This window comes from Cyanistes caeruleus, chromosome 2, assembly GCF_971803275.1.
Source record: "Cyanistes caeruleus chromosome 2, bCyaCae1.hap1.1, whole genome shotgun sequence".
Taxonomy (NCBI): domain Eukaryota; kingdom Metazoa; phylum Chordata; class Aves; order Passeriformes; family Paridae; genus Cyanistes; species Cyanistes caeruleus.
Window position 1 is genome coordinate 7,056,569 of NC_141702.1, and position 16,860 is coordinate 7,073,428.

A 16,860-nucleotide genomic window follows, 5' to 3' on the forward strand; every position below is an offset into this window, starting at 1 on the left:
CACACTAAAAGATATTCCTTCTTCCTTGATAGCTTTGAAGACTTGTCAGTGCCTAATCAGCTCACTATTACTGGTTTTCTCCTCATCATCCTTTCTCAGCTGTTGCCAGTCACTTGAACAGATTCTCTGTGAGTTTACAGCAAAGCTGAACAAAATTCTTTCAGCCAGCAGTGAATTTGCACAACACCACAGTATAAGCACAGGAGAGGTTATTCCTGATACCAGGCTGATGTTAGCAAATAGTTTTAATAAAAGAAACAAAACAGGAAGGGAGATTACAGAAATTTTCAAGTATTTTGTTATATTTGAAACATTCCTCTAGGATTTAATTTCAAAATGACATCTTTGTTTGAAAAGTGGTGCATATTTTGAAAGTGAATGAATAAACTATGTGAAACTAAACAAAAGGTGTCATTCGTAGAAGTAAAATGTTTAGAATGAGTTCAGGATATTTTTCCTTGCTTGAAAGAATCTCCAGGATCATATCCCAATGTTTATTTGGGGCTAACTTAAAACTCTTGACAGCTTTTCAGTAAGGCCTCCAAACTGACAAACCTGTTACTACCAGTTCTTATTTATTTGTGAATTGACTATCTAAGCTGTGGATTAACTTTACCAAGAATGTAGACAGAGACAAGCTTTGCCCATACCCACCCTCAAGCTGAATCTCTGGAAGCACAGACTGGGATTTTCAGTAGTGCCATAAACCACCTCCTGCATATTGGGAAACAACACAAAACCACTGAGGAACCCAACACGTGCTCACCTGTGCTTTTCCTTTATTCATACACCACCCCTTCCTCCTACTCACCTATCCCTAGAGATGGCTAAGATCTGACTTCATTCATATCTCTTCATTTTGCATTTTATGAAAATAGCATTGTATTTCAAAGCTCAGTTGAAACCTTCGCTATCCCATGAGACAAATCTACTGTCTCTGCCCTGGTTTTTTTTTCTTTGCCACTAGACAGGTCTGGAAAGTATTTCTGTGATGAGTTTGGACATGCATGGCCATGACTGCTATTCCAAGGAATCCAGTGTTTCTTGAACAGTTTCACAGTTTGCTTTAGCCCGACACTGGTCACATCTTGAAGCTGTCACAGCCCTTTCTGACTGTGACGTGGGCAGGATTTAAGAGCAATACAGAAATCCAGAAAAGGGGAAAGACACAACACCATCAGGTTTGGGCCAATATCACAATGGTCATGGCTACCTGGGAGAGCTCGCTCTATGTTGGAAGGAGAGACATCCGAAAGGAGCACGCCGTCCCCTATAACATTGGGGTCAAACACTCTTGGCTGCAGTGGAAAATGAGGCTTCTGGTACCCTTGTTGATTGGTTGGTCTTGCCTGAGTTTCATGCAGAAGCTTCTTGGGAACTGAAAGACAGGAGCAAAAAGAGCACAGTTGTTAGAGTGAGTTATTTCAGCTGGCCAGAATGAGAGCTGTCACGTCATGCTATGGGCTCAGCTGATAGCTAATTGTACCATGTGCAACCCAAACAGACACTCATTTTCCACTATGAGGAATGTTCTCCAAATGCCAGCACAGAGACATTCAATGAGAGAATGCTGGAAACCATAAAGTGATTAAGACACTGTTTATTTACAATTAAGCCTTGAGACTAGGCTAAGGATCAGATTCACATGTTCTATTTAAACACTCATCTCAGAAACTGAAATAGACTTTAGCAAGCCAGGCTTTGTCCTCAGTTCTAGGCTTCAGAGCACTCCAGTTAGAGCTCTCTGTTCCTACCATGACAGCAAGCTGTACAGGATGCCCCATAGCAATGGGGGCTATAGCTATGTCTGAAATCCTGCCTCCCTCCAGCCATCAAGCTGCTGGCTCAAAACTGAACATCAGAAGTTTCTGTCCACTCCAGATTCACAAAACCAGACTCTAGAGGATGCTGTTCATGTGTAATCATAAAACTTAAATAATCCACCACTAAAATAAATTCCTGCTGCAAGAAACCCTCTCCACCCTGTGAGATCCAAAATACACTGTTTCCCATTGAGTTTTAGGCTGTAAGATGGGAAAGGCCCATTCTCCATTCCCACCATCCTGAGGAACATGAAGATTCAGCTAATCCCTACTGCTCTGTGTTTTATCAGCCACATCATATGCAGGCAAAATGATGGGTTAATATGTGACAGATATTTAGGACATCTCTGGTCTCTTCTTTGGACCAAAGCATGCCCTAATAACACAGGAATGTTTTCTCCTCCATACAAGGCCAGTTCTTTAGCTGTACAACCAGGTAAAGAAATCAAAGCTGGTGTAGCTACCTCAGTGTACACCCACTGAAGGTGAATCCACACAGTAAATTCACTAATTTGCCCTGTAGGGACAAAGACTGGAGTCATCTGTGGAGCTGAACCAGTTCTCCTCCTCAGCCACAGCAAACATCTGAGGCTATTTCAGAGCAAAGTGCTTCTCCATACAAAAAGAAACAAATATACAGGTCATTCTTGTCAGAAAGTAGAGGAATCGTGTGATGAAAGACAAAAATTAATTAAAATTTCCACAGGAGAAAGATTTATTTTTCCTGTCAGTGGCTATGCATTAATGCATAGCAAACAACCAAGACTTTGGTGTGCTTAAGACACAGACTGCTGAGCACTAGGCACAAGTTCAGTCGACCAACATGAGCTTCAAGAGGAGATTTCTGGGATGCCCATTTCCCCTTTCTCCAACTCTAACACCACCTTCCCCTCTCAATCCAACCAGGCTGCCACCTCCCAGTGCCTCAGTTTCCCCAGGGCTCCACTTGGGATCATGCTATCTCTCATCTCCACCCTTTACAGGGGCGTGAAGAAGCGCAATTAAAAATGCAAAGCACTTTGAGATGCTTGGCAGAATCTTGAAGGAGGACTTGGAGAAAGGTTAACTCTGGATCAGAAAGGAAATTCCTGCCTGCCCCCTGCAGCTAATCAGCTGCCAGACTGGAACAGGAGATTTAATCACATCTATTAAATTTGCCTGCATCACCCACCACATTACTAGGGGCTGAAGTGATCCAACCACTTTGTTTACATGATGTTTGACTTACTGTCTTTGCTGAGGCAAAGAAAATTGTGACTAGATTTACAGACTGACCTCCTGTATTAGGCTGCCAGGACATCAGCACTGAAGTTCTTGCATTATTAATGGAGTCATGCTAGGTCAGAAAACAGACAGAAAACCCCACAGCCTCTGAATATCAAAGAGCTGGCACAGAGATTTCTAGTGAAACCTGAATTGGCAACAGTTGGAAGGCAACAAAAAAAACACATCCCCTGGTAGGAACCAGACGGGAATGAGGGGGATACCTGTGCCAGGGAAGTATCAGAAAGTCTGGAGAGGGGGTGGGTAGAACAGAAATTATCCTACAAACCACAGCCAGGGAGAACTGCAGCTCTGGGTGCCCAACTTGAGGCACCCAAAAGGATGCAGAGGGCGCAGGGCTCAGCACCCTCCAAAAATAGTCTTATTGCTGTATCTCAGACTGAGGACCTGATAACCATTTAAAAGACATGAGACACTTTCCTTTAAAGATTTTTCACCCAAACTGCATCCCAGTAACCTGTTGATAGGCATCCAGTAAAGAGAATTAAACAAAAGGCTTCCATGTTTCAGACTTACTCTTCTTCATAAACACCTCATTTACATCTCAGCATTCATGACCATCACCAGGGCACAAGACAGGCTGGGTGGACCTGCAACTTTCTTAGGAAAAGTGACACGACCCAACACTTAAACATTTGAGTGAAGTAGGGGAAAGAAACACCATAATTTCCTAAGCACACGCAGAGAACTGAGATATGGCTTTTCTATCTTGGCATCTGTGCCACCACCACTTGAATGCCACCCACAGGATCAGGGGAGGAATCAGATAAAGCAAAACATTGCTAAATCAGTCAACAACTGGTCAGCAGTATCCCAAGGAAGATCAGAGATGGGAATTATTCAAGGAGAAACACGGACAGCGAGTGTTACTGTCCCAGCACCTTATGGAGCAGGGCTGTGCTGTTATCTCTTTGGGCTGAGGAAGTAAGAATCTAAGGCATCAAGTAATCATTTGGTGCCTTAAAGCAGAGGTGGCTGAGGACTCCCCAAGGATTCCCAAAACCAGGCACGTCCTTAACATCTGTGGTTAGCACAGACTTTGGTGCTTTCAAAAGTTCCAAGAGGTGCTTTTCTTCATTTCAGCAAGTAGATCCCTTTAAAACTCTGGAAGCAACTAAGTGCAGCATAGGATGTCTACAGCACATAAACTTGGACTTTTCCATTTCAAGGAATCATTTTTCTATGTGGACTCCATAAACATCTTGAGTACATTTTGCCAGGAAAAGCCCATCTTTGCAAAGAGTATGCAGAGAGACGGCACGCAGCAAGTCTGCCCTTTTTCTAGTTTATATGATGCTCAGTTGATACACAGCTTTCTTTTGATTTAGAAAGACTGTGAAATGGAAAGCCTTTCTCAAGTGTAAAATACCTCATAATTTCCACTTAGCTCCTGTGTGGCAGCCAACTCCACAAGAAAGATTAAACATCTGGTTCCTTTGAAATGCCCTCCTTAAATTCTCTGGAGAGGAGTGCATCTGACACAAAGCATGGCATGAGTTGAAGCAAAGTGTCAAGGAAAGTTATTTATTATTAAAACCACCAGAAAAAAAGTACCGAGGATTTTCGTCTTATCTCAGTATTAAGCACAGAAATCCTGGCAAGGAAGGGTTGGCACTTGTCCTGCTCTGTGCAATCAAGCAGAGAAGTTAAAGCAACTCAGTCAGCAGAACAAGTGATGGATGTGGACAAGAGGGGAAGAAACAGCTTCAATCAAAATGTTAACACACCTCATAGCTGGGAGCCCTGCACCTAAAAATGCACATGAGAAATGAGCTGGGATCATCTGGAAGAGAGAGGAGATGAGTTTTTATGAGGACCTCTAGGGACTTTCAGCCTCTCAGGGGGTAGCAGTCAGCATTGAGATGTGGGTATTTATCCAAATGATAAAATTCTACAGTGACTTGGGCTGTGCACAGGCACAGAAGCACAGGCAGAGGTGTAACTTTTCAGATGGCAGGCCCTGCTCAGCCACTCACCCTGAGGCTCAACTCAAACATCACCACATGGATTCCATGGCTTATCTGGAGACAAAGTGTCACCATTACTGTGACACTCCATGAAGGTACCTGCAGAAGTTGGTTCTAGGCTACAAATCTGCAAGGGAGCTTTTGGATTAGCAGGTCCATTCCCCTGCCATTACAGGCTTTCAAGTTTTACATAATCCCTCTGTGTCTGCTTTAAAAGCAATCCCAGCTCCCACTGCTCATCTGTCCAATTCAACATCATGCTAGCAATAATTTATACCAGTTCCCAACCCAAGAGCTGCAATACCCATTTGCAATAAATTAATGGCATCAATATCACAACAAAACCTCTTCTCCACTGCCTGGCAGCCTCTCCCCACTGCAGAAACAGGGGTGAAGGAAAATCAAAGCCAGAGTGTGCTCTCATGGCCAGAGCAGATCCATCAGAGTCAGTAGGATCAGCCAGCAGGACAGTGTGAAAAGGCACATGCTGGTGCTGCTGACAGTATCCTTATTTGTACTGTGTGGAGACGCCTTCTGCTGGAATTTTTACACAAGCAGTTTCTTGTGTGGCCAGAAAACCCAGGGCTGATGAAAAGAAAAAGTTACTGTGTCTACAAGCAGGAACATTCCAAATTGCAGTGCTAAGAGATGGAAAAGGCCAGTCAATACCTCACCTCTGTTCATTAAGGGCAGAGAGTCTCAGGCTGGTTTGGGTTGGGAGGGACCTTAAAGACTATCTTGTTCCAAGCCCCCTGCCATGGGCAGGGACTCCTTCCAGCAGACCAGGTTGTTCCAAGCCCCATCCAGCCTGGCCTTGGACACTTCCAGGGATCCAGGGGCAGCCACAGCATCGCTGGACAACCTGTGCCAGCACCTCACCACCCTCACAGTCAAGCATTTCTTCCTGATACCCCATCTAAACCTACTCTTTTTCAGTTTAAAGCCATTCCTCCTTGGCCTGTCATTACATGTCCATGTTCCTCCACAGGTCTCTTGCAGGCCCTCTTCAGGTATAAAAAGACCATAATGAGCTAATTTGCTGTGTTCCTTATGTTGATCTATCTAGTTTTAAACACTCCAGTCCTGGGGGTTCAACCAATTGCCACAATACATTATTTTCAGAGGAATACTGCTCTTTCTGTGTAATTACTTTCCAGCATTGCTGAGTGTTTCAATTTAAGCACATATATTATTCCTCTAATCAAAACATTTGATGCTATAGTTCCCCTATTTTATAGATGGGGAAATAGCCCAGGGACAGAGTTTTGAAAGTGTTTAAATACCAACATGATTGTCCAACTTCACAGAGGGAGTCTGTGCCAAAGAAAGGAAACAAGCTCAGCTCTGCACTCAAACCATTCCCTCTCTCTGCTAATTTGATCATTTGGTGTTTTCTGATGCTTGCTCTGTCCTATACAGGCTTAAAGACTTCCACTCCCAGGAAGCAATTATCCCCTGACCTCCATCTTCACTGGATATACACATCAGTCAGCTGGAGGGGATCAATGAAAGCTCAGTGTTAAAAACATACAGACAAGGGTCTTGTCATTCTCCAGTCCTCTGCTCTGTATTCTCCTGTGCATTTCCAGCCCATAAGGTTTGCTCCCAAAGCTCAGCATGATTAAGGCAGATCTGCAGGATCTTCAGCAAACTCTCCTGAGCATGTTCGAAGCAGAGTGCAATTTGAACAAAAACATCACTCCCTAACCAAGGAAAATTACAACCAAGACTTTTATCTGGGCAGGTTGGGGCCAGGAACTGTTAGTGCTCAACATATTTTTAAAATAATAATAAAAAAATATAAAATCCTTCTGTGAGTAAACACCCAATATAAACTACTGCATGTTTTTAGAGGTAGCATCTCTGAAGGATTCTTGTTTGAGATTTGAAAATGCACATCATTCAGCCTGAAACAAGATCATTCATCATTCCAAGCTGTTACAAGACAGAAATTTCTTAGTACACATGTATATGGTTCTCTCAAACTGCAGAACTTAAAGTGGGTTTTGTTCAGTAAAACCTAAATTCACTAAGCAATCAGTCAACAATACCTATTAAAATAATGGATTTTGGCTGTGCCAGACCACAAAATATCACAGTACAGTCAGAGAGCAAGAAGGAAAAATCCTATACAAAAGAAGACTGCACCTGGTGACAACAGTAACACCACTGTGTAGCTGGAAACATGGGGGTGGAAGATGGTAATTTGATTAACAAAAGTAAATTGAGACACACCCTACCCCCTTGGCCTTATCCCAAGGGTCTCAGACATGGCCAAGGAACAAGTTGAAACCTTTTACAGCTATTCATGCCCCATGTAGCTCAGGACCACAAGTAGAAAGAGGTTTTGCCCCTTCTCATGATCACATGTGTTGTCAGACATCCAAAACCTACCATCAAGTCCTGCCCTGCCACCAGACATTCCAGCAGGGGGGATTTTTGGTCAGGTAGGAGTATAATCATCTGACAGGAGATCACCAGATCCTACAGCTCTCAAATGCCTCCATGAGCCTTGGAAAAGGCTGAGTGCACTTGACTTCAGCCCTGTACCCTGGCTGCAAAGGCATGTCATACCATCCTGTATCTTATTTAGAGTGAAGCTACAATAGCATTTAAATGGGAAGTGTATATTGTCCCAGGAGACACCAGGAGACATGAAGGGATTTTCTGCAACAGATCATAGGTCTGAAAGTTGGGATTTGATCAACAAATTACCATGAAAAACCTTCACTCTCACAAAAAAACACCAAACACTAGATCAGAGATTTAACAAGTGCGAGTGGTCCAGACCTCAGATTCCATCTCCTTCAGTTATTTTGAAAAAAAGCATTTTTTCACCCAGCATATCCATATAGGCTGAAATCCTGAAACTGAATGCAAAGCCCAAGAGCAAGAGGGAGTTCCTCAGCCTGCTGCAGGCGTGTTTTCCATGCATGGTGTTCCAAACCACCAATAACAAGGAAGTGACTCATGCCAATTACAGTAAGGCCACTTCCAAGCACCATGCAGAAAGCAAGTGAGACTGTCTGGGAAAAGAGCCCTGTCACAACCAAAGCCACCTACACCTCCCTGAGCCCACAGCCTGCACCAGAGCCCTCCCTCCAGACTCTGCCCAAAGCAGGAATGTCTGTTCTGCTGGTGATTTCGGGGTGGTGGGAAGTGGTACAAGCTGCGATGTCTGACACAACCCATAAAAAACTTTCAGATCGCTCTGCCAAGACTCCTCCTGAGACAGCCCAGATGCTTTGCCTTTTACTGTATCTCCTGGCAGCAGCCAACTACAGAAGTGTTGTGCAATAAGAATATAAATATAATACAGACAACCCTTTCTCTTGCTTGCCCTCCACAGAAAAGGACACGCTTATTCTTTCCTCATGCAGCTGCAATCAGAGAAGCAATTGCAGAAGAGAAAGAAATTCCAGTGCAGAAACAAAGCCTGTGGAACACAGATTAGCTCAGTCTCACCGCTCCTCCCAGTGTAATCTCTCACAGGTAAAAGGCCCAGTGATGTGAGAGGCTTTGGGAGATGAGGGAGATTTAGGAAACACTGCACCTCCAACTGAGACTCCACAGGGAAGAGACAAACAGGAGCACCATTCCCTCCCACGCTCTCCTACTCCTCCTGCACAGGTCAACACAACACAACACCTTTCCTCTGATTTCTGCCTGCCCAGAAATGCAATAACCTTATTAGAAGATCTAATTCACCTAATCTGGGAACTCAACCCATGCATGCCCTGTAGGAAGAAGTCCTCCTTAAGTAAGTTATGTTCCCAAACTCTCTGTATCATCAACAGGGAAAGGTGGGTGCCTTTGAAAGCCTCCAGGGAAGATTCTGTCTACTTAAATTTAGGAGCCTAATTAGGGATAGTTAATGAATCATAATGCTACCTTTGCATTTATTCTCCTGAGTGTATCTGAGTTGAAATCTTACAAACTGCCTCACATCTTTTACTCAGATATTTCTCTGCTATCTTGAACTTTCCAAATCTGAATTTGAAGCTATAAACACCTTAATTTCTATCCAGTGATGCTTGTGCTCGATCTATCCACAGGCAGTTTTCCTACTGCTTTCATAGCCATGAAAGTCAGTTGTTCTTCTTTCATCATCTGAAATGTAATAACAGAATACGAAGCATCTATTGCCAGCAACTCATAAATCTCCTGCTTGATGTGGCTTTCAGTCTCCAAAGGGCACAGGGGAAAGCATCACATGCACCAGTCTGCTCCCTACATGTTCCATTTGGAAATAAAAATGGATCAAAAGGAAGCAAGCCTTGTAAGAGATACTTGCAGATATAAAGGGTTACTTTCATCTGGTAAATTTCTGCTTGCTCCCAAAGTCAGAGGAGTTCTGCATTTTCACAAGATAACGCATCTTGAGGAGGATGAGGCTCAAGCTGATTCGTGTCCAAATTCCAGCATGCTCAGCTACATCCCACCATGGGACCCTTGCCACCATACACTTGCTGGTAGTATGGCTGCATCTCATCTCCACCAGGCCCAGAAGAATCAGATTAACAAGGAAGTCAGGCTCATTCACAGAATTCATAGAATGACTAGGTTGGAAGAGACCTTCAAGATCGAATCCAACCCATGCCCTAACACCTCAACTAGATCATGGCACCGAGTGCCAAATCCAGTCTTTTCGTTCTGCCAGTCTTCCCTATTTCCCCTATTTGGGCTGCATTTGTCACATACTTGTACTTTGCAAACCAGCCCTGGCTCTTTCTTAGACATTTAGGGAATACTTTGTTGGTTTCTTCAGAGAGACTTATTACAAACTGGAATTTTATGCAATGGTCTGTATACATCCATTCCACTTTGGATCAAAGCAGAGTTACACTGATTTTTGGACTTTGACGCAACTCCTATTTCTTATCATTATCTTCACTCATTTTAGTCAAACATTTAACACTTCAAGACTTTAACTCAGTTGGTTAGAGCCTGGTGGTAAAAATGCCAAAGTTGTGCCATTCACTTAAGAGCTGGATTGGTGATCCTTGTGGGTCCCTTCCAGCCCAGAGTACTGTGATTACTCTTAAAATACGTAACTGTTTTGACATTCAGACTACAGGGCTTGGCAGAAATTCTTTTGTGCCACTTATCTATTTTTCAGGAAAGTATGTGGCACAATGTGTGGCTCCCAGGAGGATGCTGACAGAGCAGTGAGCATTGTGTGTTCAAGTGTGGCTGATCCAGAGACAGGGCATTGCTCATGCGAGGAATTGCTCACCAGCAAGGGAGAGTCTCTGTGCTCAGGATGCCAGCACACACCCAAGTGGTTCCAGCCCTGCAAGTTATCAGGAATCAGCTGAGTCACAGCAACCAATTCTGTAAAACCTGGGCCAAAAGACACTCCCTTAAATTTCAAGGAAAGGTATATACAAACACTGCCAGGGAAAGTGGCCCTTGGAGAGCTTCAGGACTGTGCACCCAAAAGCAGTGTTTGGATGAGCATTACCCATCACTGTGAGACACTTAAATGAGAGTCAGGGCAAGGATATGCAAGATAAAGTAGGGAGAAAAAGATGGAGTAAAGGGTCCTGAAACCTCTACAGCTGATGGGAAGCCATGCCAGCCTCCAAGCACAGGAGAGGAACAGCAGAAGCCCAAGTAGGAAAGAAAGGTACCATGGAAAATAACATCTGCAGCAACATTGCACTGCCCAAATATTTTAATAAAGGGTAAGAAGCCTCATGCTTCAGCATCTGAGCCAACTAGACTGGTACAGTTCAATCATTTTATTCCAAGAGTTAGGAATATAATTTCTCCTCCAAGACTACTGATATTTAGGTGATTTTCTGTGCCTATCTCTGAAGCAATGTCACCCACCCTGTGGACCCTGTGGACCCACTGACCACTGATGACCTCTGAGACACCAGAATAGCAATCCAGAAAAAAACCCAATTCAAAGAGAAACCATAACCAGCATACCTCTGGATGTTCCCCTGTGTTTTGTCTCTGTGTCTGCTAGCAGGCACAGCTTGGAGATTCTTCCCATCTGCTCTCCTTGCCTAATTAAAGTGTTTGTAATTACAGCAGCAAAACTATGCTCTGTACAAAAATATTTTCTTCTTATCCAAGTGCTACTTATCCAAAACTGTGTGCTAGTTCTTTATCAGTTCATCAACTTTTCTTCTGCAAAAAAACAGCAGAGAACTAGGCAAGGGGCTAGAAGTTTTTCCCAAAAAGATGGTAGTGTCTTGATAGCAGGAGATGAGGAATGTTGTCAGAAAGCAGCTGGTAACCTCTGCCATTAAAGGCAGTGACTTTTTCAGGTCACATGTTTGACTTAGTGTGGCAATTCCCAGGGCCCCATGAGATGCCCAAACTGGAAACCCTGAACAGGGAAAGGTTATCAATTGCATTGTAATAAAGATTAGGAGTGGACAAAACTGTGTAAGGCAGCTACAGTGCTAAGAGCCCTTAAATTATACACAGATGAATGCAGATCAGTATTTACTGAACAAAAACACAGTTTAGTTTGAGACCCAAAACTCAGAGTGGGGATCACTGGCTCCTCAGTGGTTCAGCACTTGGTTTATAGAAGCCAGGCTACACTAACAAACTTGAAATCCAAGGATCTGTGAACAAAGTGGCAAAACTGTTTTCAATATAAATCCTTCCATTCACATGGTCATAACCTGTGAGACATCCTCCTTTGGGGCTGAGATTTCCTGAGCACAGTGGAAAGTTTGAGGGAAAAACCCTATAGATGTTTTTTAATTATGAGTATTAAGCCTTCCTTTTTTTTTCAAAGAAGTACATTTACAGGCAGAACCTTTCTAACACACAGCATCAGCTTTAAATAATCTGGCTTGGAGACTGTGAAAAGTTCTTTGCATGGTTTATGGATTTCATTTTATTTATTTTTCTGGTAGAAAAACACGTAGCGTGCATCATCTTGCTTCCATGCATACCCCGAGGGAGCAGTAAGGACTGCAAGCCCAAATCTTACTACAATTGCTACTGTGAGTAACTGCCAGTTTTGTGAAACAGCAAATTACAGTCACTTTCCTGACGCCACATAAAAGCAGATACACACCATGGAAAACAATGCCAGGGTTTTGTTATAGCCCAGTGAGGATGTTCCTGAGCACCTACCCCACGCTCTTATACAACTTACCCTGCAGCTACAGTCTGGGAGCACTGGGAAGAAACTGTGGGAATACTCAGTGCTGGATTCATGTGGCAGCTTTCCAGTACTTAATAGTGCTTCTTTTTTCTTTTTTCTTTTTCTTTTTTTTTTTTTTTTTAAGAGAACACAAGGTTTTTTAAAGCTAAGTGTTTGTTTCTATTAGGCTTCATGAGATGTTCAGCAGGGACATTTCATGTGCAGCAGCCTGTTCTTTTCCACTCTCCACACGTGTTACTTAGATTTATTTATATGAATATCTCAAATGATATCTGGATTCATGCCACCTAATTGAAGGCACTTTACTGGGATGGGAGGTGGTTAATTTGTCCCTCCATCAGGTATACAGATAGGCTGACCAATCCCTCAGTTTGACCCCTTCAGTTAAATACTTGCATTAGTGCATGTAAAACTTTGCAGGACTGAGCTGCAAGCTTGCACATTATGTATGGATATACATTCAGGTGTAGGACACTGCTGGGCAAAAAGTTTCTCTCATTTATTCCAAAGTTAACAGAGGTAAACAATCCTGAATCAAATCCTACCCACCCAGCAGTTAGTACAGAAATTATGCCAGGACTACTTGGGGCTCCTTTGAGACCTCTCTAGCAGGCTGGAAAGTCTCTGAAGATCCTGACTACTTGCATTCACCAGGTTGCTACCCCAGCCAAGCCCCAGGGGATCATTCTGGGAAGGTCAGCAATGCTCTTCCTCTGGTGGCCTTTGCTATGCACAGCCCAGTTTCTGCCTGTTTGGGTAGCAAGGCCCATCCACTGGCACTGCTCCCCTTTCAAAATTACTGAATTCAATCAGTTAAAACATGTAAATGGAGACCTGTCTTATCCTGCCATGTGTTTGAAAGTGTTTGTTATCACATATTCCAAAGGAAGTGCAGGTTGCTAACTCACAGCCAAGGAACTCCATACTGTAGGACCTCTATTTTTAAGCTTCCTTTTTGGGACTCTTAAAAAAAAACCATGAAGACTTTAACACATACCTTTGCTGCTAGCAACTTGATAAAGGGCAGAGCCTTTATCTGGCATGCACTCAGTTTAAGATCCCACTTCTTTCAAGTGGAATATAATGCTCTGTACTGCAGTATTTGTTCTCTCCACTGGATATCTTGAGCCCACCAAGCCTGATACCTTATCATCAGATAAAAGGATTAATCCAGCACAGAGAGGCTGTGAACACCTTTTGAACAGGTAAACCTTTAACAAACAAATTTCCTGGATGAGGGGATAGACAGGGATGGTTTATGAGACCTTGCAAACAGCAGAGAAACTCATAAATACAGTCCTTCAAAGTACTTCTGTCCCATGCTGGGTGGATGACCCCACCTCATACCAAGGGAGCCACTGCCCATCTCTGTAAAGACACATGCTGCAGGATTTGCTCAGCTCACAAATTGGAGCTGTCAGAGGAAAATTAATCCCTATCAATGGAGCTGCACAGGATAAGATCTACCTCACAACCTGCTTGGGTTATAGTGACAAGATGTTATTAATTGCAATTCCAATAACCATCCACGTTACCTAAAATCTGAAGTAATCCACCTTAATTGCCTTAACTCTAATAACTTCATGGGATCATAACAGCTAGAGGAGAAAAATAGTTGTTAACTTGTTGACTGCCAGATGCAGACTGCTGATAGGAGATATATCAAATATTAAAGTATTAAAACTGACCTCAGCTTGGCAGGAGAAGGCTGTGATTCATGCCCATAACTCCTGGGCACAAGGGGAATACAAAAATAATTGAACAAAGATCAAAGCATTGGCTGTTTCAGTGGAATAAGACAAGACATTAATCTCATTTACACTCAGGTAAACCTCCTTCCTAACTTTCTCCCAGTTCAGCAAGAACAGCAGCAAGTCCACTGTACAAATCTGTTCCATCACTGCCTTGTTTAGACCTCTACCATTCTGTTAAAATCAATGTTACAGTGGAGGGTGAGGACTGGATCACTGTTCTGTCTAGTCTCAGCTTTCTACCTTTGAGCTGTTTCAGGCTTTTCTCTGTGAAAAATAAAGGACCTATCTTAAAAATCAGTATTCTTAAAAAAATCTTGCATCAAAGCTATTTTTTTCACCCTTGAGCAAATAACTCACTTCCAATTATGTTCCAGGTAATGTGAAGTCTAAGACAAATAGAGTTCAAAGTGAGGTGAAAAGAGGCACACTAATTACAAACACTGTATGGAGAAGAAATAAATGGCATCTTTGTGCTTGTACAGCAGCTGGCACAAGGAACTGCATGCCCAGTTTCCCAACACAAGCTCCAGAGTCACCCAAGTACCAGTTTGCAGCCAAGTTTCACAGAGCTGGAAATCGAAACCCATCTTCAGGCTGGTCTCCCTACAGCAGGCTGATAAAAGGAGTGAAATGCCTGGGACATTATTCAGACTCAGGCATCTATGGGACAGATGAGCAGTAACTCTGATCTCTCATTTGTTTCCCAGGCTCTTCCAAGGGGAATCACAGCAGTTTGCACAGCTGGGTCTTGCAGCAAGCCTCATGCAGCTCGTACCACCCTGTAAATCTGCTGCCACAGGACTGAAAGGACAGAGATGAGACAAATGGTCAGATGACTCTTCAAATAATCATAAAATGGTTTGGGTTGGAAAGGACCTTTAAAGGTCACCTAATGCAAATCCCTGCAATGAGCAGGGACATGTGCTTGTCCTCAGAGACCCAGCCCACCTGTTTCCCTGCAGGCCAAGCAGGCAGTGAAGGGTTTGGTGCTACTTGTTATGCATGAGGACAATGTCCAAACTCAGATTTTGTATTTCCCCAGATCATCCTCAGAGGCAGAAAATATTCTTCCTCCATGGTATCTTGATGTCATCTGAAGATGTATTTTATTAGTTTCTCCTGAAAGGTCAGAGACTAACTACCCAATATCTACATCTATCTGCACTCATCAAGCACCTGGCTGAGGAGGAAGAGGGATGCTGTGATCTGAAAAGGAGCCTACACATAGGAATGGATGACCCTGCTGACTGCATCAGCAGACCCTGACCTTCAAGCAAAAGGTGCCTGAAATCATCCCACAATCACAAAAGCATCAAGATTGGAAGAGACTTTGGAGATCAGTTAGTCCAACCATCAACCCAGCCCCATCATAATCACCCCTAAAACATATCCACATCCAGACACCTCTTGAACACTTCCAGAGAGTGATTCCACCACCTCCCTGGGCAACTTATTCCAATGCCCAACTGGTCTTTCAGTGAATTTATTTTTTTTTTCTAATATCTAGTCTGAGCCTCCCCTGGTGCAACTGAAGGCCATTTTTTTCTCGTTCTTTCACATGAGACATGGCAGAAAAGATTGTCTCTCACCTGGCTACAGCCTCCTTTCAGGGAGTTGTAGAGAGCAGTGAGGTCCACCCTGAGCCTTCACACTAAACACCCCCATCTCCTTCAGCAGCTCCTCATAAGACATTTTCTATACCCTTCACCAGTTTCATCGCCATAAACAATGAGGAAACCTGGGAAGGAAAATGTGTGTGGTCCTTCCAGTGTTCTGTTTAGACCTGTGAAGATTTTGTGATAGATAAAATAAAGATCACCTGATCCTTGAAACTGTTTACAATGACACAAAGAGCATTAACCTCCACTCTCACATGTTCTGGAAGAAGTAAACTGTGGTTGCTGTGATGCAAGAAAATTAAACATACCATTCACCTGGTACAGCACGACCTTTGTGTTGTTAAACTCTCTTCACACTCAAAACAAGGTGTGTCCATCTAAAATTCCTGCTGGGAATACCATGTGGTCCAGGCTGACTTCTAAGCCATGTTCAGACCATGCAACATAAAACGTCATCCTCTGCAATTTAGCGGATGGTCCACGGAGTTCCAGTGTCATGGGTCATAGAATTATGGAATCATAAACGGCTTGGGCTGAAACAAACCCTAAAGATCACCTAGTTCCAAGCCCACTGCCATGGCAGGGATGCCACCCATTAGATCAGGTTGCCCAGGGCACCACCAGCCTGGCCAAGGTGTCAAGAGCTGGGCTTTGGCACTATTTTGCACAACAGTACAGAAGTGCTCAGTGAAATCCAGAGGTTAAACACTAAAACTAAGCAGCTGTTCGAGCTTAGAAGGTCACTGCTGCTCCTCAGGGCTCAGAGCATATGGGACATCACATCACAGGTCTGTGGCAGCACAACAGACAGAGAACCCAGTGATGACCTGGAGATGTGTCAGGCCAAGCAAAGAGCTGAATTTTCTGCCTGTCCAGAGCAAAGAAAGCCCTGTGGGACTGTACCCAGACACAAGGCCATGACATATATTCAGCTCAGGACATTATCAGCTGTGTGTTATCCAAATGGACAGTCCTTTAGAAACACTGAATGTTAAAATGCTCCACAGGCAAAGAAGATGGCTGAAAAAATTTGCCTGGATTCCTCTGAACTGTCCCTGCACATGTTCCAGCCACGTCTGTGGCAAAAATACTGATTGTATACAGAGGTACCTGCTCCAACAGCCCATCTGTGCTGCACCACCTGCCCTCATGGAGCAGGACACATCCCTTCAACTTGTCAGAGCTCCATGGAGAGCAGCTCTCAGCCTCCTCTGAGGATGAAAGGATTGAACTCAGGCAACCCAAGCTGAGCACTCTTATCAAAGAGTTTCATCA

General features: G+C 43.6%; 1 protein-coding gene across 6 annotated transcripts in view; it reads right to left on the reverse strand.

Moving 5' to 3' along the window:
- EVA1A (eva-1 homolog A, regulator of programmed cell death) overlaps nt 1-16,860 on the reverse strand; it is a 212,224-nt gene that overhangs the window by 11,123 nt on the left and 184,241 nt on the right. For all 6 annotated transcript variants that reach the window (XM_023924302.2, XM_023924303.2, XM_086875653.1 and 3 more), the window contains one exon: nt 1,214-1,378. In XM_023924302.2, coding sequence (XP_023780070.1) covers nt 1,214-1,378 — 165 coding nt within the window. The remainder of the gene's footprint in view (nt 1-1,213; nt 1,379-16,860) is intronic.